The sequence below is a fragment of the Schistocerca gregaria genome, chromosome 1, assembly GCF_023897955.1.
Source record: "Schistocerca gregaria isolate iqSchGreg1 chromosome 1, iqSchGreg1.2, whole genome shotgun sequence".
Lineage (NCBI taxonomy): Eukaryota > Metazoa > Arthropoda > Insecta > Orthoptera > Acrididae > Schistocerca > Schistocerca gregaria.
The window spans coordinates 1,174,751,842-1,174,774,977 of record NC_064920.1 but is presented as its reverse complement, the minus strand read 5'-3'; the positions used below and the strand labels follow the sequence as shown (position 1 = coordinate 1,174,774,977).

At 40.1% G+C, this 23,136-nt stretch overlaps 2 protein-coding genes across 4 annotated transcripts in view; both read right to left on the bottom strand.

The window, feature by feature from the left end:
• LOC126284419 (serine/threonine-protein phosphatase 6 regulatory ankyrin repeat subunit C-like) overlaps positions 1 to 23,136 on the bottom strand; it is a 591,030-nt gene that overhangs the window by 395,102 nt on the left and 172,792 nt on the right. The window lies entirely within an intron of this gene.
• The window catches only part of LOC126284427 (serine/threonine-protein phosphatase 6 regulatory ankyrin repeat subunit B-like), a 254,964-nt gene that overhangs the window by 61,177 nt on the left and 170,651 nt on the right, over positions 1 to 23,136 (bottom strand). For all 3 annotated transcript variants that reach the window (XM_049983349.1, XM_049983357.1, XM_049983365.1), the window contains one exon: positions 16,089 to 16,199. In XM_049983349.1, coding sequence (XP_049839306.1) covers positions 16,089 to 16,199 — 111 coding nt within the window. The remainder of the gene's footprint in view (positions 1 to 16,088; positions 16,200 to 23,136) is intronic.

Genomic DNA, 23,136 nt, shown 5'->3' with positions numbered 1-23,136 from the left:
ATATTCGTGTATAGGGAAGTGGCATCAATGGTTACAAGGAAGGTTTCCGGGGGTAACAGACTGGGTACGGATTCCAGGCATTCGAGAAAGTGGTTGGTGTCTTTGATGAAGGATGGGAGACTGCATGTAATGGGTTGAAGGTGTTGATCTACATAGGCAGAGATACGTTCTGTGGGGGCTTGGTAACCAGCTACAATGGGGCGGCCAGGATGGCATGCGCATTGGCCTCTGTCAGAAGAGCATCCTCTATCAAAATCCGGATCTGGAGCTACTGTCCTATCTGTGGCATGCAGGCACACGCATAAAGGTGAACACTACATGTTCACCCTATGTCATAATGCACGCCTGTGGCGCTGAAAACAGACATCAGATGTCGCCAGACGTGTTATTATGAATAAACTGTCTTCTCTCAGAGGAAATTAAAGGATCACCAGGTCCCATGCCATGTCCAGTTGAAAACCGCCATCACGATTTATAACATTTTGTGCTAGGCATATCTCCACAGATTCTTTAATTACTGAATCCCAGAAAGTTTTTAATGGGGCCAAGATTTTCATGGCACAAAAATCCATAGCGTGTCCTGTGGTAATACAGTGCTCAGCTACGGCCGACTTACTGGACTGCAAAAGGCGAGTGTTGTGTTCGTGTTCAACACACCTTTCATGCACTGTGCGTGTCGTCTGACAGATGTAAGCTTCGCCACACTTGCAAGGAATTTTATAGATCTCGGCCTTCCACAGACCCAGATTGTCCTTTACGGAACTGAGAAGGGCACTAATCTTTGCCAGTGGCCAGAATATTATTTTAACTTGATGTTTCCTTAGAATCCTGCCTATTTTAGATGAAAGGTTGCCAATGTATGGAAGGAATGGCCTGGACTTGAATAGCTCCTTATCGTCTTGATTTTGTGGGTGGTCACATTTCTTCCTTCTTAGCGCTGTTCTAATCTGATGTGGAAAGTAACCATTAACTCTGAACACAGACCCTAAATGTTCCAGCTCCTTTGTAAGGCTGTCTCCATCAAAAACAACATGAGCCCAGTGCACCAATGTTCTAAGGACGCCGGTACTTTTTGAAGGATGATGACAACTTGATGCTTGCTAGCTGGTCATGGGTTGTGTTCCAATAATCAACAGCACAGAGACAGAAGTCGTGACACTTTCTGCAGGACCTGACCATCATTTTACACGACAATGCTCAAGCACATACAGTGCAAGCTGTTACTTATTTGTTTGACTGATGGGGTTGCTAAGTCCTGTACCACTTACTGCACTCCCCTGACTTAAGCCCTTGTAAATTCAACTCGATTTCTAAACTGAAGGAAACACTTCATGGCATTCACTTCAGAACTGTAACAAATTCGTTGGGCAATAGACAACGCCTCTCGACTATCAACACAACTGCCACTGCTAAGAGTATCCTACAACTTCCACATCACTGACAATGGGTTATACACAATGCTGGTGACTACTGTGAAGGTCAGTAAAACTTTGAAACACGTATCTATTTTGTACGAGCTGTAAATAAATAGTTGCTACTATTAAAGTTCCACCCCTCGAATCATGCAAAATCACAAAGACAGCAAAATCAGAGTATTTTGAGCTTATGTAGAGGTTAATCAATAGTCACAAGTGGAACAGAAAAGAGGTCAAATGAACTCAGTGAATTTAATTTTTAGAGACTACTAGTGATGAGATAGAAATGGACAGAATGTCCTTAGTTTTTGACATTGCAGTAAATTCTTTGTAAGGTACACCAATAAATCACTCCCTGTCAAACTAGGCACATAAATGATTGTGTATTTTCTGTTTTTATGTAGCTGGCATGTCTATTTTCATCATAAAAATATGTAGAGAGTAATGAACTAGGTACCACTACACAACTTTAATGCATAGGCAATCCCTGTAAGGGGCCCTAAAATATGCTCTAAGCACTAAAATAAAAACATTTACTCAAACAATGGAAAATCCACGGTGAAATGTAACAGTATTATGAGAAGGGAAGGTGATACTCACCATATAGTGGAGATGCTGAGTCGCAGATAGGCACAATGAAAAGACTCACAATTATACCTTTCAGCCTTCGTTAACAATAGACAGACTTACCACATACACCCTTGCACACGCACGCACGGACACACACACACACACACACACACACACACACACACACACACACACAATCATGCGAACACAACTCACACACACAACTGCAGTCTCAGGCAACTGAAACCACACAGCCACACTGCACGGCCAAAAGCTATAATTGTGAGAGTATTTTTGTTGTGGCTATCTGTGACTCAGCACCTCTGCTATATGGTGAGTAGCAACTTTCTATCTCATAATATTGTTAAATAAAAACATTTACTAGGAACAGTGTAAAAGATGGATTGATTGGGTTAAAGGGACCAAATCATGAGCTCATTTCTCCCTTGATTCTTTGTGTGTCAAGCTGGGAGTAGTTTCAAGAGAGGGAGGACACAAAACACAAATCCCAATGGATCCGACTGCATCTGAGAATCACAAAAACCAGGAGACAGAAGCAAATAGAAGTGAGAGAGAAGTAAGCAGGTGAAGGTGGGAGAGTTGCCCCATCCAGAAAGTAGCTGGAGGCCACCAGGACACACTATGTGATGCACTCTGTGAAGAAAATCGTTGCTGGAGATTTACTATAACCATGAATTAGTAATAAGAAAATGTTTAAAGAACAAAAACTGGAAGAAGTAAATTAATATTGTATAAATCATAAGAACCTGTTTTAGTTCTGGAAACTTCAAAAGCCAGTCTGTATCTGAGAAATTTCCCAGACCTGTTAGAATGCTGGTAAAAAAAAATCCTTTGATAGTGGAAAACAGTAAAACCCTCTGAAGCTAATTTGATACATAAGGACACAGTATATTGTGATTTTGCTTACCAGTAATAGTTAAACCCAGATAAATTTGCATTAGACCATGAATGAATGGAAATATGATGTTAAGAGGCATGGAAACAAAGATCGCATACTTTGACAGCTGTTAGATTCAAAGTACCCTCCAATAAGCTAACTTGAACCAATGGCGAACAAGCTACTTCTTTGTAATTGGTCAGTGTAAATAACTTCAATAGCAGATGCCTCATCTTACATGTCTGGCCACATTTCACAGTACAACACATAAATTCTCCTGCCAAAATGATTGTTTATACATGTTTAAGCACACCCCTCCAAAAGACACACACAATGCATGCAATGCTAGTACAAAAACACTCTAAAGTAAAAACAAATAAAAGGAGGACAATAACTACTCTTAGTGGTGGGTCTACAATCACTGAAGATGAATCGTCTTTACAAAACACTACTTTTATTTATGGAGAGAAACATTAAGAGATATTACAAAGGAAAAAGAAATTAAATTGTTTACAATTGTGAGTTTCTTGAAGAGAGGAATGGATTTGAGTCTTATATCTTCTGGGTTGATATGATGTAGTGACAGCAGTAGAAGCAGTTTGAAGTTTCTGATATGAATCTTGTAAGTTCATCCAGTCATGTCCTTGGCATTAATACACTCCTGGAAATGGAAAAAAGAACACATTGACACCGGTGTGTCAGACCCACCATACTTCCTCCAGACACTGCGAGAGGGCTGTACAAGCAATGATCACACGCACGGCACAGCGGACACACCAGGAACCGCGGTGTTGGCCGTCGAATGGCTCTAGCTGCGCAGCATTTGTGCACCGCCGCCGTCAGTGTCAGCCAGTTTGCCTTGGCATACGGAGCTCCATCACAGTCTTTAACACTGGTAGCATGCCGCGACAGCGTGGACGTGAACCGTATGTGCAGTTGACGGACTTTGAGCGAGGGCGTATAGTGGGCATGCGGGAGGCCGGGTGGACGTACCGCCGAATTGCTCAACACGTGGGGCGTGAGGTCTCCACAGTACATCGATGTTGTCGCCAGTGGTCGGCGGAAGGTGCACGTGCCCGTCGACCTGGGACCGGACCACAGCGACGCACGGATGCACGCCAAGACCGTAGGATCCTACGCAGTGCCGTGGGGGACCCCATCGCCACTTCCCAGCAAATTAGGGACACTGTTGCTCCTGGGGTATCGGCGAGGACCATTCGCAACCGTCTCCATGAAGCTGGGCTACGGTCCCGCACACCGTTAGGCCGTCTTCCGCTCACACCCCAACATCGTGCAGCCCGCCTCCAGTGGTGTCGCGACAGGCATGAATGGAGGGACGAATGGAGACGTGTCATCTTCAGCGATGAGAGTCACTTCTGCTTTGTTGCCAATGATGGTCGTATGCGTGTTTGGCGCCGTGCAGGTGAGCGCCACAATCAGGACTGCATACGACCGAGGCACACAGGGCCAACACCCAGCATCATGGTGTGGGGAGCGATCTCCTACACTGGCCGTACACCTCTGGTGATCGCCAAGTGGACACTGAATAGTGCACGGTACATCCAAACCATCATCGAACCCATCGTTCTACCATTCCTAGACCGGCAAGGGAACTTGCTGTTCCAACAGGACAATGCATGTCCGCATGTATCCCGTGCCACCCAACGTGCTCTAGAAGGTGTAAGTCAACTACCCTGGACAGCAAGATCTCCGGATCTGTCCCCCATTGAGCATGTTTGGGACTGGATGAAGCGTCGTCTCACGCGGTCTGCACGTCCAGCACGAACGCTGGTCCAACTGAGGCGCCAGGTGGAAATGGCATGGCAAGCCGTTCCACAGGACTACATCCAGCATCTCTACGATCGTCTCCATGGGAGAATAGCAGCCTGCATTGCTGCGAAAGGTGGATATACACTGTACTAGTGCCGACATTGTGCATGCTCTGTTGCCTGTGTCTATGTGCCTGTGGTTCTGTCAGTGTGATCATGTGATGTATCTGACCCCAGGAATGTGTCAATAAAGTTTCCCCTTCCTGGGACAATGAATTCACGGTATTCTTATTTCAATTTCCAGGAGTGTATATCCTCTTTCCTTAAGTCCTGTTTTGGTTGGTGGTGGTAATAAGTTGGGTAGCATCAGTTTGTCACAGGCCAAAACAATGCAACTGTTATGCAGCACTTGAAGGTCATTTCAGTTCAACTGCAACTATCACACGCGATAGTTTGGCACAGTCCATACTTCTCTAACACTTTCTTGGATGACAAGAGACAGTGCGGTGTTGGGTTGCACGACTAACACGTCTCTTCCAGTTGACTTACACATTGTGTGTGCAGCCGATCCTTTTCCTTCAGTTATCATCTATGCTGCTCTCACCATTTAATTCATCTCTGAAGACTTTATCAGGTTAAAGGTAATATTATTAACAAGCTCTATATTATTGATATCAATTATGTACTCATTGGCTCTTGTCAATTCAACAACAATATATTTTCAATTCTTGTCACAAAGTAACAATTATGCTAAACAAACTCCAGCAAGCCAACTGGTTCCAAGATAAATGTCAGAATTTACTAAACACTCATACAATTACATACATTCTGCCTCATGCAGAGCCAAGACAAAAAGTAAGGGTCTCTATACAATACATGCTTCATCTGCCTCTGTAACAATCCTCATAACACCACACACCAAGGAATGTTATGCAGACATTCTTTGACTTTTTGATATAGCTTCCAAAGCACTGCTTGTAACCACTTGTTGGGGCTGCTCGTCTGACACAGCTCTGGCCTCCTTATGACAGCTGTCCTTCCTGCACACACAGACATGTGTGGTGCAGTGAAAAGGCTCTCTCGTCCTTGTCACATTACAATATTGGGTGTTTGAGACAGTGGAGAGCCAAGTGTTCCTAGAATTTTCCCTGAAATTCTTGAAGCACTACATATCCCTCATGTACATTAATTTTCCTTCTCTCTCTCTCTTTTTTCAATAATAACTATCTGAGCATTGCACTCAACATTGAAGTTAGGACTTTCATATATCTATATATGAGGATTGTGCAGACAATATTCGTAACCTCCAATTGCAGACTCCAGGCGTCATAGACCCTTAATTATGTAATTCTTTACTCTACTCCTCTGTACTGTTTTCCTTTAGTATGTATTAACTACCATTCCTTGTAGTCTGGAGGAACACTGGGCAAATGAAAAGGTTCTTTCCGACACTTATGAATAGAGAACTTGACAATGCTAGTAGAATAGAGAATTTAAACTTACCAGAATAATCTCTACAAAATGTGTGACTTTTGTCACGATACTGCCGTTTTCCTTTTAGGCTCAGTACCTATACCTTACATACGTGTTGATATTATGAATGCTCTTCCTCCCCTCGTTTTGGTAGGTACGCCCCTTTAACTTTCTAATCTACTATGGTGCAGGTCAATTCCCTTCTTGGTGCCCCTGCCTGCTCTGTATAGGTCAGCCACTCTTGGGTCTGCCTATCCACACTTTTCATCCAATAAATGGCACATGCACCCTCCTTCTCGTTCCTGAGTAGGCTTCGTAGTTCACTGCCCTAGTATACATCTTTATACTGTCGCTAAATATGACCTGGCAAAATTCTATTCTACTTCACACTTCTCTCTTACTTCTTGGTACCGTATTTGACCTGCTAGAGTCCTCCACTACTTGTCAACTACTACACTTTCAGTAGACCTCATATTTATATAGAGTACTCCACTATTTGTCAACTTCTACACTTTCAATAGACCTCATATTTATATATAATTCACTCTATCATACCCTTCTTTATTCCAGAATTGTCCCACTATCCCACAAATCATCAGTACAAATATTCCACTGCTATTCCACTGATTTCCTCTCTGGCTCATGCTCATTAGTTTTTTATTTGTCACAGTACCTTGTGCGATACAGATCTGTATCTCTTCTTATACCTATGTATAAATATATAAGGAGTGACAAAAGGAAAAAAAGGGGGGCAATGCAGAACTGTCATATATCAACCATACAATTTGTGCATCTACCCAGATGTACATAGGTCTTTATTCCTTACATCTCTTGGCAGTTCTGACATTGCTTTTGGTTTCTAATCCATAATTTTCATGTTTGTGTCTAAGTGTAATTTTGTGTGTATGTCGATGTGTGTTTGTGCAGCCTGATTCTAAGGCCCACTCATTTGAAATAAGTTGAAGGTTATAGGAAACCATTGAGAATGAGAAGGACTTCAGCGATAGAAGTGTATGCATATGGAGAAAGGGAAAGATAGACCGGTACTCAGATGAGAAGTAGGAGAGGAAAAAATAGAAATGGTTGCTAAGATCAAAGAATTGAAAGAAGATAGCCCCAAAGACAGGAAAACCCTTCCCACCTCCCTTCCCCAGGATCCCTACTTCGCCGGTACTTGAGTGAGAAGCTGGAGGAGGTATGATGTTAAATGTCTCCTACAGAACGGACATTCTCACCTTCACCTTTGAAGTCCCTAAAGAAAGATCTTGGCAACTCCTATGGAATGGCAAATGGACAAGAATAGTTACAATTATCTGTAACGGTTGTCTGAAAGGTATGGTGTGTGTGTAGTGTGAAGTCATGTTTGTACCTATACTATTCACTCTTCCCAAAAGTTATACAAACCTTACCATTTATCTTACATCGCACAAGAGGTACAAAATTATTCTATAAAAATAGCAAATTATACACTATGATAACATAATAGTTAAGTCATTCAGTTTATACTGTTTTTCATACACACATAAAGTACTTTGTTCAGTTTTTGATGTCTATATATTATTTTGCTTGAATAGTACCATGACATTACCTTTATATTAGTACTATTTTCTGTTCATTTCATTCTAAGTTTAGAGATCACTGTTCATTCATGATTCTCTTAAATTAGCCACTATCTTGTAGCCATATTTAGTCACTTAAATACTAACATGATAGGATAGTTTAAGAAGTTATGAATAGATAACAGACAGAATGAGATTTTCACTCTGCAGCCAAGTGTGCGAGCGAAAGGCAAAGGTCCCGAGTTCGAGTCTCAGTCGGGCACACAGTTTTAATCTGCCAGGAAGTTTCAGATTACAGAAAAGTTGAAGATTTGAAGGGAATTCAGTGTAGGAAAACTAATGCAGAAGTAACACTGAAAACAACTCAGGAACTGACAGTCATCTCTGCCCATTAACACAGAATGTTACCATCCCTGGGGAACAGATGTAACTCCACCCGGATCCCATGGATCTGAGATTAACCTCAGTGGAGCAAGTGCATACCAGTTAATTTTTGTGTGAAAGTCTCCCCAGAACAAAACAATTACCACTTTACAAGGTAACACAACATTACGTAAAGTTATTCTATTTTCTTCTTTGTCATGGACAAGTATGAATTCTTTGTCAATAACCTTGTCAATGTCATTAGGTTTGGAAAAAGGAATAGTAACAGCGTTTTCAGAGATTATACTCTCAGAAATTTCTCATTCTCTAATTAGCTAAAAGGTTTCCGCCAGACTACTTACATTTATAATGTCAAAGCCGACTATTTTTTTCTTTGAAATCTTGGTCTATAGTATTTACTCATAAACTGACAGCTTGTATACTAACACCTGGAAGTTTTGATTGACTAATTGATATTACATCCTTAGGTTGATCTATGGTCTCTTTCAGAACATTTATTTCCTGTCTTACAAAACTAAATATAACATTACATACATTTTCAGTAGATTCTAATTTTTATTAAATTAAGACTCTATGTTGTTACAATTATCTTCAATATCACATTCTAGTTTCTGGGTCAACTTCTGAAATTGATAATCCTGCTTTTGGCTAAAATCCATAAACATTTGATTCATTTGGACCGTTAAAGAATTACTTAATTCATTCTTTAAATCTAATCATAAATTTTCTACTTTATCATTTAATACACCAAATTTAGGATTTAAAGCTTCACTCTGTGCTTCTAACTTTTCACTTAGAGTGGCTGCATTAGCCTTCTGGTCATCCAACTTTGGTTATCTAATCTAGCACTTAGTTCTTGTCTCTGGTTATCTAATTTAAGGCTTAGTGCTTTAATTAAATTTGCTACCTCAGTCCAGTCTGGCATTTCCTTTGTTACAGTCATTGCCCAAATTTCCAAATATTATCCATTTCTCTATTTTTCTTTGACCTAGTAATCATCTAACCTAAAATACAATAATGTGTAAAATAACTTCACCCACATTTTATTGTCCTGCAGTTTTTTCAACTTTACCAAACAGTTAAGGGTTTTTGCTCTCCCGTCTTAGAGGTCTAGGCTGCATCGCTGAGCAGGTGTAGAATCGGCACTTTTGAAGAGAACAGGCGCCCCCAGCATCGAATGGTGGTTGTGACATCGGTGTTGGCTAGTGGACACTAAGTCAACAATGGTGAAAGGCAGTTCAAGATGGCAACGGAAGCTGGTTACCGTGTCGGTGTCGGCTGGTTACTTTGTATACGTCGGCTGGGTTGACATGTGTGAGGACTGCTTACATCCCCACACTAAATCTTCTTAGTCAAACTATTCTCTGTGTCTTCCTTTGTTAGGCACTTATTAACTTTTTCACCCCTTTTTCTTTTAGCCAGAATCAAATTCTGCCTAACAGTTTCATTGTCTTGTTACTCACAGTTGCTAAGGCAACTCAGTATCTTCTTATCTCTATTTATATGTCATAAAATTCCCGCTTTCTTTGGGTCCTGTCACTTGGTTGCCATGTTCTAATGCTTTCTTGAGGTGTGGCAAAAAATAATATCTTCTTATTTTCCGTAATCTAATGACCACATATACAAACTTTACCATTGACATACTCGTCAATTAGCTATGTAGTCGACTTGAAATACAATAAGTTTCTTTATGTTCCCTTAAATATATAGAGCCCCATTCAATAACATTTATGAGAGAGTTTAATAACCATTCCTCTTCTCACAAAATCGTAAACAAGGGTCTTGACTTCTGAAGAATCAAACAACAGAAAGTCAAATAGTTCCATTTCAAATGTGTAGAATCTGCTAAACACTCATACAATTACATATGTTGTGCATCATGCAGAGCCAAGGCATAAAGTAAGAGTCTCTATATGATACATGCTTCATCTATCTCTGTAACAATCCTCATGAGACCACACACCAAGGAACAGTACGCAAACATTCTTTGACTTTTAATGGTTCAAACAAGCAGATTACTCTTTCAACTGCTGGAAACAGTGATAACCAGCGAGTTTTCGAGTGACACATTACATTCATATATTCAGTTCCCACATATTCACAGAACTCCTTAAGCTTCTCTGTTTTAACAGTATATATGTAAAAGTGTGAGTATACCGTCATAATGATAGTTTCAACATCACAGCTTAAATTGTCAGCAGATGTCTGCACACTACTATGTAAAACATGTGCAGGGCACCCTATGCCTTCAATGTTTTCATGCAATGTTGCTTTTAATTTGTTAAACATGTTGCATTTGCCTTGTCTTTTTAAACTGCCAAAGTTTGTGTTGGTGCTGTCTCCACAAAATGCCACACATTTATTTTTCTCAGAATCAAACATTTCGATAGTATTCATACAAACTCTTGAAATTTCGTCAGATGTTTCATTAGGTAGGGAACTCACCTTCAAAAGTTTGATCTGAATTCCCTGATTAATATCGAAAAACTGAACAACAAACGGAAATATTTTAGTGGCCTTATGATTGCTGGCATCTGTGGATATCCCGTAGAAAGAAGACTTTTTGATGTAATCAAGGCTTTCCTTTACACTCTGGGGAGCAATAACTCCTTTCACTAAGCCTGACACTTTAGTTCTTACTGAACTAAACTTTTTTTTGTTAAGCTTATTAGTGCAATCACTAGATCTATAAGTCTAGTGATGTTTTACCATGTGGTAGGCAAGTGTAAGCTCGGCTGCTCGAACTTTTGTCTCTTCACTTGACTGATGTTTTACAAAATAATTTTGTAGAGAGTTACTGCAGCTCGGTGCACTATATCTGTTAGTGTGTTTCTTTGACCTGATGTGATCAACTGTGTCGGAACGTCCACCATGACTTTACTAACAAAACAGTTACATACGGAACACTCTGCTTCGTAATCAAAACGACCTTCTTAATGAAATTCCATTCCTTGGAATAACATTCACTGAACTTGCAGGCAAGTTTCGGCATTGCATTTCACAGTAGTGCAGCAATAATACCACTAATATGAGAAATAACTATTGCAGTTTGTCTGACAAAACATCAACTACTCCACTGTTCTGACAATGAGTGTGTGAGTAAGTGGCGCGACAATCGGACGGTTTCATAGCTCTGTTACAATAATACAACTTACTACTTATTGGCCAAAGTACCTCTCAAAGTAAATGATTGCCTGAGTGTATCAATACTGATACTGTGATTACTAGTATGGGACAATGGAGGTTTTAGACAAATAAGCTAAAATATATTCATTTCTTGTGTTGTATTTCCTTTAATATAGCGAAATCCCAAAAATTTGAGAAAGTTTCCCGAAATGTATTTAAAAACTGAATTCCAGGACTTTTGAGTGTCCCGAAACAAATTTTTGGGACACCGGAATACAGGGATGAAAACCGGGACAATCCCGGTTTTCTGGGACGTTTGGTCACCCTACTCTTAAGGTGAAAATGCATTACTGTACTGTGTCATGCATTGTTTGTCGCATTCTGATAACGTGTGTTTACGACCTGTTGCCGCTCGTGGCATGGCTTGCTTTTGTGCACGCCACCTCCGCTTACTACTAAATACAAAAGAGAGGAATCGTCTCATTAGCAAAACAATGGCAAGAGACTGCTATTTGTTGTTACTTACACTGCTGCTTTCTTCAATAATTATCAACAAGAACCAAATAATAGTCTGTGTATGATAGATGTTCTGAACGAGAGTTAAGCAAAAATTTTTCTCCGTTTGAAAATCTTTGCAGACGCCTCTTTAGTACATTACATTCTGCACAGAAATTAGAGTAATCTTAGATTTAAAAATCTAGTCAATTTCTGTGCTTCATTTCTGACTGTACCACTATTAGGCATAAGAATGATATGAATATAAACATGACATGATATGTATATTCTTCCACGTTTCTGTTGTCTCACTCTAGTTTCGTAGTTTATTAGGCAGACAGGATTTAAATGAGATAGCAGCAAACACGAAACAATACAGGGCAAAATGTTTATATTCATATTATTCTTATGGTGAAGAGAATATTGCATGTGATTCACAATACATAAAAGTTCCTATTAACAACCATCTCTTCTCACAGGTAGGAAAAAATTCAGAACGTAGAGTTGGCGATATCAACAAACATCCCAAACAGTCTTGCCAGTCAGATTTTACATTGAAATGCTGCTACATTCGAAGATGAACAATGCAGAGTTTGCATTTACTTCATTGGATAATTTATGAACTCGGGGTGGAGAAAAAAAGCTCATCTTCCACCCCCCTTTTTTTAATTTATTTACTGACGCAGAGGTTTTGGAGTCAGTATTTATCTTTGTGCTTGCAAAGAATGCATGTGTAGCACTACATATATTCGACGGCAGAACTTAGTTGTCGCAGCACCTACCAACATTTTTCAGAACTTCCGCTTACTTTGCACTCGATTCTAAGCCACAGACGATTTTTTGGATTACAAAAACCAGAAAAAAAAGTGCGGGTTAGATTCGAGTAAATATGGTACTACACACAATACTTGCTTTTGTACTGCCATGTTTATGCGCCATCCGCAACTGTCTCCCACACTCTGTTCAACTTGACAACTATCGATACCCCTCTCTCACTCCACAGTTCTTACAACACTTCTGCTTACTGCATTCCATTTCACAAAATACATTTAATAAACCTATTTGAAAAATCATCATCTTTACATAGGGAACTCGTATAAAAAAGAGCATAGTTGTGGGAGTTACAAGTCGACAGTCGACAAGACACAGAGATTCGCTTTGCATGCGGGGTTCTTTGGAGGACACAACTAGTGTTCATTTCCTGCATTAATGTATGTATCTATTGTGTTTGTGCGGTACAATAAAGGTGGTCGTTCACAGTATAAATTCCACACAAGTATTTTCCTTTATGTAGTGAAGTTACTCCTACATAAGTGGTGACCCCGACATGATCTCGCACTGCCCTCGTGGCTCCTCTGGAGTCCCCAACCAAACTGCTCACTCACACCAACCTCAAGAACAACCACATCACCCCAAAGTTAGGGCCACAGTTACTACATATTGATAACGCTGCTGCTGCCACTAGTGGACAGGCAACACTTGCAAAATCAAGTGGTGCCAGACTAGTGCACGGGCATTCTTGGAAACTTGGGTGGCTCGTTATGGGTGCCCATTTTTCGTTACCACCGATCAAGGACGCCAGTTCGAGTCGACACTGTTCCAACAACTGTCAAAACTCTGCAGCTTCCAACGAAACCATACTACTAGCTACCACCCGGGCAGCAAAACAGTTTGGTGCAAAGGTGGCACTGGACTTTAAAGGCTGTCCTGATGTGCCACGAGGACTCATGGACTCAAGCATTGCCATTGGTTTTGTTGGGGTTACGGACCGCATTAAAAACAGACATCAATTGTTCCTCAGTAGAGTTGGTATATGGAGAACCACTCCGTGTTCCAGCAGAATTCCTTGCACCAGTTCCTCTCACAGGTGACACACAACTACCCCATCTCTTGCAACAAATGAGGAAGCAGGCAGAGATGCTACGTGCAGTCCCAACGTCTCAGCACGACACACATCCAGTATTCATACACAAGTCCCTCGATACTTGTTCCTACATCAAGCTCTGCACAGACCTGGTACATCATTCGTTACAGCCACCGTACACTGGACCATACCGAGTGCTAGGGAGGGACACGCACACAAAGGATATCCTACTCCAGGGAAAGTCGACCAAGGTTTCCATTGAGCGAGTAAAACCTGCTTGGACAATGACAGCACCGACTACAGTTTCACAGATGACTTCAGACACAACCTGCAACAAACCCACACCTTCCACAGAACCAGACAGCTGTGACCCACAGGAGCCCCACACCAGGGGACCTGATGCAGCAGCGGAATCATCAAGCAGCACCCACAACTGCACTATCCGCACTCAGGCACAGGCCGAGAGGTGAAGTTTAAGTACCCCACCATACTGGGTGCTCCGCACTTTAGGGGGGGGGGGGGGGGCTGTGTGGGAGTGACAAGTCGATAGTAGACAAGGCACTGAGAAATTCTCTTTGCGAGCGGGGTTCTTTGGGGGACACAACCAGTGTTCGTTTCCCTCGTTAATGTATGTATCTATTGTGTTTGTGCAGTACAAAAAAGGTGGTCATTCACAGTATAAATTCCACATAAGTGTTTTCCTTTATGTAGTGGAATTACTCCTACAAAGTAAACATAATCACACTTCATGTTATACACTGTATAACCAAATGAGAAATATTCTACATTATCAGAAATATACCTGTGAAGTACTAGGTAGTAAAAGAAAGGTAAAAATTATATTTCATTATTAGTCATGGCATCACAACCCTCTGTATCAGACTGGTGCTTCCACACCCTCTGTTACCACACAAAAATTAGCAACATGGTGATCTTTCAGGAAATAGAACAACAACGATGGGACAGTAAACCAATGGCAGATGTAAAAGAATAAGAAGAATTAAAATGGCAGGAAAGGTGGGAGTCAGTCTGGACCACCGAGCAAGGCGAGCCATGGGCCCTGTGGTTCAGAGCAGGTGATAGGACACCACTCCAATCCCTCATGTAGCCTATGAGGCTAGGTGCCCTGTATCACAGAGAGGAGTATAAATCACTTTCACAGGTAAAATGTAAAACCATATCATCTGCTTTGGGGTCATCTGTTAGCATCCGAGGTAGAATGGCAGCACGGTTTAAGGTTTTGCCACAAGGTGGCCAAATTAGGGCAGTCCAGTAGAAAAGTGAGCCACAATCAGACGAGCACCACATTGACTGTGGAGTGGATCCTTACATAAGAAGAAGTGGCTGTGCAGTGTAAAAGATAAATGTTCAGTTACAACAGGGTATGGATTAAGAAGCAATGGTTATCACCCTCCCAGTTTGGTCACTCTGGCCATGACGTTTTCAGCTAGTGATTTACGCAGTGAAATACGACTGAATTATGGAACTATAACCAAAAGACATACTGTTGATTAAGTGAACTTGCATACAATTTATGTACAGTCTATTTTTGAGACTACAGTAACACATTTTTCATTAACACCTGGATGTGATGCTGGTATTTATGTTTTTAATTGAGAGGTATTTGCACTTCTCCATAGTCTGTATGCACTGCATAAACCCTGTACTGAGAAGCTGAAATTTTGTTGCTGATTACGGTGAAGCACAATACTTGTCCAGTTATCTGTGCCATCTGAAAGAAACCATTTAACATTAACTAGGAAAACAATGAGAAAACTATTTTTTATGGGTGAACAGGTATTTGAGCCACAATTCTCCCAACAAATGGCCTGTCTAACCATTGCAACAAGTGCTCAGTGATTCCATTGATTCTATTATGAAATGTGGCAAGGGAAGCCTTATTTAGGACATATTTTTCAATTGTGTCTTGGTTCGCTGGATTTTGCTTTCATGGTCCATAATTATAGAAGTCTCTCAATCAATATTTAATAATTGTCTGTTACTCCTGCTACAAGAATAATTTAAAGCTCTACATTTGTTTTTGAATACAACATCTGTCTGCATAAAACAAATGAATATTTCAACAGACTGACTTCCAACCCAATTGAATGGCTAAATCAGAGTACAGATTTCACCGCAACTACACACCACAGAGATCTGTTACATCAGTGAATGACTCTTAGACCAAACTGCACAAAATTACTATGTCACTGTTCATGATGGCAGCGGAGGGGAAAAAACTGTAGGCCATTTCTATAATTTGGTATAATCCTCCTAAAGGAGTATAAGTGTGATCATGAAGGAAAAGTGTACCTATGTTAAATTACAGCTAAATATAAACAATTGATTAGAAAGTCTGGTTATTAATGGCAACAGGGAGTATACCAAGGACAATTTCATTTGGGAAATATCTGGCTGACTACTGCTATCCCAACAATAAATATTTAACATACAGGAGAGCCTGTAGCCTGTGTCTGGTTGAAACCTACCTCTTAGTTCAATATTACAGAGCATCAGAATTTGATAATTTTATACCTTATAATTTCCTGCCTGTGCCGCATAATGTAGTGGTGTTCTGCCATTATGGTCAGTCTTGTCCACTCTGGCTCCAGCTTCTATCATCTTTCTTGTGAGCTGTATTATTCCCTGCAACAGAACACCCATGTGTAAGTAACTAATAAGAAGAAAATAAAATAAGTATTAAGGAACTCATTTAGCATTGCTGCACTTACAAATTTACACACTTTTCTATGATAGTTCTAAGAATGTGCGCGCGAGTATATAACTATCCTTTTTCCCGCTAAGGTAAGTCTTTCTGCTCCTGGGATTGGAATGACTCCTTACCCTCTCCCTTAAAACCCACATCCTTTCATCTTTCCTTTTCCTTCCCTCTTTCCTGACGAAGCAGCCGCCGGTTGCGAAAGCTCGAAATTCTGTGTGTGTGTTTGTGCGTTTTATTTATTGTGCCTATCTACCGGTGCTTTCCCACTTGGTAAGTCTTGGAATCTTTGTTTTTAATATATTTATATAAAAATATGTATGAAAAGAAATCAGTAAGTATTGCTTTCTTTCTGGATCCATCAGCTGCTTATGACACTGTTTGGCGAAAAGAATTTCTTTCAAAATTCAAGAGTGTTGGCCCACATCATAAACTTACAGACCTACTTACAACAGGTTAAGCAATACACGCTTTCAGCTCTATTTTGACAATGACAGATGCAGAATATTGAAACTAAGGATGGTTTGCCTCAAGGATCCATTCTAGATCCCCTATTTTCTGCCTGTACACACACAACTTACTGGAAACATCTGCAAGAAAATTCATTTATGCTGATGACATTGCATAGCCCAGAGCTCTAACTTTTCTGATGCTGAAACTATCTTATCCACTGGTACAGAAGTCTTGGATGTATTCTTCAAGAAATGGTTCATCCAGTTACCAGGTGTAGAAGTATGAAACCAGAATTTGGTTGCAATAATTACACATTTGCTGCTTGAAACTGATAAACAATACTTTATTCAGAATAATCTCCATTGCTATTTATACATTTCTCCCAACTATTCAGCGGGCTATGTATCCCATGCCAAAAACACAGTTCTTTTGAATCAAACCAGTCAGCCATTTTCATACATCTGCATACGAATTGAAGCATTGTTCAATGAGAGCATCTCCCAGTGATGCAAATAGATGATAATCAGATGGTACGTCTGGAGAATAAGCTGCATGTCCTAGAATTTCTAAACTGAATGGTCTAATCATGTCCCTGACCTGTCTTGCTGTGTGTGATGGGGTGTTATCATGGAGCAATATGGCTTTGTGTTGCCTTCTTCAATATTCTGGTCATTTTTCATGTAATGCTCAATTTAAATTGATCGTTTGCTGTTGGTTGCAATCAGTATTAATGCTTTCACAAGGCTTTAGCAGCTCATAATAGATGACACCCTTCTGATCCCACCAAACACAGAGCATTATCTTCTTTCCAAAGCAATTTTGTCTTGCAGTGGATGTCGCTGGTTTGGCTGGATTCATCCATGATTTATGATGCTTAGGATTCTCAAAATAACTGCATCTTTCATCACCTGTCACTATTTGATGGAGAAACAACTTTCTTTTGTATCTGGTGAGCAGCATTTTACAAGTGGCCTTTTGATTTCCTTGCTGTCTTTCATTTAGTTCATGCAGAGCACTTTTTCCCACTTTCTGCATTTTTCCCATAGCTTTCAACCAAAGAGATAGAGCTTTCTTCGTCACATTCAATTGTTTCATTAGTTCCTGTCGAGTTTGAATAACATCTTCATCCCATAAGGCCTGCAATTCATTGTCTTTGAACTTTTTCAGTGGTTTCCTGTGCTCATCGTTTCTCTCATCAAAACCATCACTTTTGAATTTTTTGAACCACTCAAAACACTGTGTTTTCCCAAGAGCATGTTTGCCAAAAGCTTTGGCAAGCATTCAATGCGATTCTGCAGCAGTTTTCTTCAAATCATAACAGAAAAACAATACTGTCCAAAAAGTGTAGTTTGTAAGCACAAAACTCAACATGTTTAAGGGTTTGAGACAGATACCGATTTAAGAAAATTGGGTTATTTTGTGCTGACATTCAACATCATTCATTACAGGAAAAAGATGGCACTGCAGACGTGGTCTCATGGGATCTACACTTACAGCTAGCACCATCTACAGGAAAATTCCAGTTTCATACTTGTACACCAGAGAAATGCTCAGAAGACAACTATGCAATTGGTAAGCAATTTAGAAACAAAAAGTCAGATACAGGGCTTAGGTCTTGTCACACTGCAGTGCACAAAAATACCCCCTAATAACATTAGATAGAACACTAAGTTACAATTAGCATCTTTCCAACATAGTTGCTAAAGGCAAAACAAGAAATAACTTTGTTAAAAAATTTGCTGGTACCTCATGGGGAGCTAACGATCATGTTTTAAGAAGCGCAGCCTTAACATTGTCATACTCTGCTGCCAATGTGGATCAACAGTGTTCACACTAAGAAGATAGACATAAAACTGAATCAAGCAGAGCAAATAATTATGGGCTATACAGAAGCGACAATGATTATTTTGACAAACACATCTTCACCATTAGGATGTGCATTGTGTACTTCCCTGCCTAGTCAGCCCACTGTGCTCACTGTGCAGCAGCACACATCCATATAAACACATGCATCAGAATTCAGTGCAGAGGCAGTAAGTGCAACACTGAATGTTGCTGTGATCAGTTCAAAATTATTTTGACACTGTGGTTCAGTGTCACAACACAAAAACAGGTGTCAGTGTTACATGGAATACCTTTGGTTTACATTAGCTTTTGTTTTGTTTTTATCAAGTTTGCAACATGCTGAAAGTTAAAGAGTATTCAGCAGACCTCAAGAATGTGGTAATCGATGGTCTACAGCAAGGCAAGTCTCAGGCACATGTTGGTCATGATTCTGGTTTGGACAGGACGACCCAAAGAAAACCTCTATTGGCATATACAGAGAGCTGCGTGAATTCCACAATGTGCAAATACTGAACAGTACCATAAAATGGATCCTCAGAGGGTCTAATCTTCATGGCTGTTGCCCAAGCAAAAAGCCATAGGAAAGCCTGATTTGAGTTTGCCAGGGCGCATAAGGCCTGTGTGTCTCAACAGTGCTCACATACGCTCTGGAGTGATGAAAGTAAGTTTAATTTGTTTTCTTCCAATGGAATTTGATATTTTCAAAGACTGCTTGATGCAAGAAACAATATCCAGTACCAAGTATCCACTGTTAAGCATGGTATGGGAATGTCCTGGTGTGGAGATGCTTCTCTCATTCAGGTGTTGGCCCTCTGGTGCCCATTGAAGGCATTAGGGATCATTTCAATACTGTGAAATCTTGAAAAAGCGCATGTTGCCCCATCCAAAAGGTAAAATGGGATGGAACTGGGAATTTCAACATGACAATGATCCTAAGCACACTTCTTGAGAAGGATGTGAGTAAGGATGCTTAAGTGGTATAGCCAAAGCCCAGAGCTCAGTCTGACTGAAGACCTGTGGGTAGAACTTGATCAAAGTCTAAAGCAATGTAAATTCATGAACCATGACAAATATTGCACTCTTTGGTTAAAGAATGGCAGAAAATCACCCTACATTTTTGGCTGCCCTCATAGACTCCATGCCAAAACACTGTGCAGATATAATTACGGTGAAAGATTATGCAACCAAGTACTAATGGCTATGTACACTCATTCGAGTTCTGCAGGTCTTTTAAACTGTAACATGGCTTCTGTCAAATAACAGTAATTTTTTAAACTATCTGTGATGCCAGTTACAGAACACAGTGTTCCTAGTTTTGTGATATTAGAGCAATTAGCACTGTTAATCAAGTGACATAAAAGTTATAAAGATTTTCCTTTGAATAAGTTGTTTTTCTAGTGAAAATGTGTTTGTCAAAATACTGACAGTTTCCACTTCATTTACAGAGCAAACACCCCACAGATTTATGTTCTCAGTAATGTCCCACCTCCAGCTCTAAGAAGACCAGAAACTCTCCTGAAGGCTTTGAATAACATTCAGAAGAATCCTCAGCTACTCATTCATTGAGATATTGCATAATCAGAACAATGCTTGAAATCTAGAAAACAGTCATGGTCCACAGCAGACAACCTTGTTGGACCCTCTTTCAGTGTCAAACCATTCATGGAAAATCCAGTCGAAGCAGTCATCAATAGTCAACAAACATCTTGCTGGGAACTGTTCCAAGAGGATACAAGGATGCAATCTCCCCACACATCAATGAAAGATCATAAACTGGATTCCAACCAGACAAGGCAGATGTGGTCACCTAATACACAAGGGGAGATGGGATAGTTTTGCAGACTGTAACTGTGGTGCCCCTTATTACTGACTGTCTTCTTCGAGCATGTAAATGAATGATAATCAACATTTACCATGCTTCAGATGAAGCAGCCTAATGGATCAGTGAACTAGATCTAGAGATGTAAAATTGCATGAACTTGTGACTGTGCACATTCATCCACAAATGATGTATATCTGTTTCTGCTTTCATCATACAATGAATAAAATAAAATGCAAAAGAATTCTAGATCTAGGCAAGAAACTGGCAACATCAACAATCTCCGTGGTAATGTCAAGTTCATGATGGAGGTAGAGACTGAGTGTGCCTTGCTGTTCCTTGACATTCTCATCTATCATACAGGAAATGGGTGTCTTAGCCATAGTGTTTACTGGATACCCACCCAAACAGAACAATATCTGCATCCTGACAGCTATCACCATCAAACCTTAGAAATATTCTGTTCCGAACACCTTGGTGAATTGAGCTGAAGCTGCCTCAGATGCTGAGAACCTGCCAAAGGAATTGAGTGACTTACAGAAAGTATTGAGGTAAAATGGCAGATTTCACAAGGAATCTGTTTGAGAAACACAGAAGCAGAAGGACACTGAGAAGTACTCTAAGAAGCTTTCATTTTTGTTGCTCTGTGGCTCAATAACAAGGAAGATTAGCCTGCTCCTAAAGAGGCATAAAATGGATTCTGTCTTCAGGACTCCAACAAAAATTAGGCAACCCCAAGAGTATATAAGATACTGTGTGGGTGTGGACAGTTGTTTGTTGGACAGATTGTGTGTTCTATTGAACAGCACTATACAGAATATGAGAGAGGCTTTTGCCTTTGGTACCCTGAGAAATCATTAGTAGCAGAGCATGCTCTAAAAAAACAGACATTGCATTGCATTTGAAGAGACACCAGTTATTACACAGACTAATAGTTTCTGGGATAGCATAATTAAAGAAATGATTGAGACAAAAATTTGCGACAACATCCTCAATAAAGACACCAGCCTACAGCTAAGCGTGTCTTGGGACCCAACCATTGGGAGGTTGAAGTGTGTGCAACAGGCACACAACAAAACCGTTACCCTATTTGGCACTGGAGTGAGCACCAGTGATGTCACAGCCTGCAGTGCAGCTATATATGGGTGGTAGCAGCAACCAAACACAGTCATCACCTGGACTCAACTGAAAGCTTGTGGATTTTAAAACACTTGTCATGGCTGGAAACTCAAGACAATTTTATCAATAAAGTGAGCATTTCATACTAAATTGAAGTTCACTGCAAGTTCACTGCATTCGAAGCAAAACTGGCACAATTTGTAATGCATTTGTGGAAATGGTAGATAACCCTGCTACTCCCCTACAAGCTGTACAAAACCAGCCAATATTTTCCGATTAGTTTCCAGCTTTTTGTAGCCAGCAGTCATATCTTTGTTGACATTTCACTGAAGTGTAGCCAAATGGATTTGTTCCATCTGCTACAATTCTACTCCTTTAAATAATTTTTTTCTTGTCTTTCAAATAATTCCACTTTTACACATATGTATATAGCAAATGTCCAAATGTGAGTAAATAATACTGCCTATGAACTAACAAGGCTAATGCTGGCAGTACTTCTACCACTGTTTCTGCTCCCAATAATAATAATAATAAAGAAAAAACAAAGAAAGCAAATTGGAAAAAGAAAACACTACATGGCAAGCACCTGTATCATCTAACACAGCCACACATCGATCAATACACATCCAACACATGGCCAAGAAAAGGCAATATATACAGTGAGACGGAAGGATTCATAATTGCAATATAGGATCAAACAATAAACACCAGATATTACAGCAAGCATACTATTAAAGATCCCAATACCACAACAGATAAATGCAGACTTTGCAAACAACAAATAGAAACAGTAGATCACATCACAAGCGGATGTACAGTACTAGCAAATACAGAATTCCCCAGAAGACATGACAATGTAGCAAAAATAATACATCAACAACTTGACATACAACATAAACTAATAAGACAACATGTTCCCACATACAAGTATGCACCACAAAATGTACTGGAGAATGACGAATACAAATTATACTGGAACAGAACCACTATAACAGATAAAACAACACCACATAACAAACCTGACATCATACTCACCAATAAAAAGAAGAAATTAACACAACTAATCGAAATAACCATACCCAATACAACAAATATACAGAAGAAAACAGGAGAAAAAATTGAAAAATACATCCAACTGGCTGAGGAAGTCAAAGACATGTGACATCAGGATACCAATTATAATATCAACTACAGGAGTCATACCACACAATATCCACCAGTAAATCAATGCAATACAGCTACATCCAAACGTATATATACAACTACACAAATCTGTAATTACTGATACATGTTCAATTACCCGAAAGTTTATGTGTGTGTGTGTGTGTGTGTGTGTGTGTGTGTGTGTGTGTGTGTGTGTGTGTGTGTGTGTGTATATATATATACCTGTCCTTTTTTCCCCTTTAGGTAAGTCTTTCCGCTCCCGGGATTGGAATGACTCCTTACCCTCTCCCTTAAAACCCACATCCTTTCATCTTTCCCTCTCCTTCCCTCTTTGCTGAAGAAGCAACTGTTGGTTGCGAAAGCTTGAACTTTGTGTGTACATATGTGTATCTATCGACCTGTCAGCGCTTTTGTTTGGTAAGTCACATCAACTTTGTTTTTAGATATATTTTTCCCACGTGGAA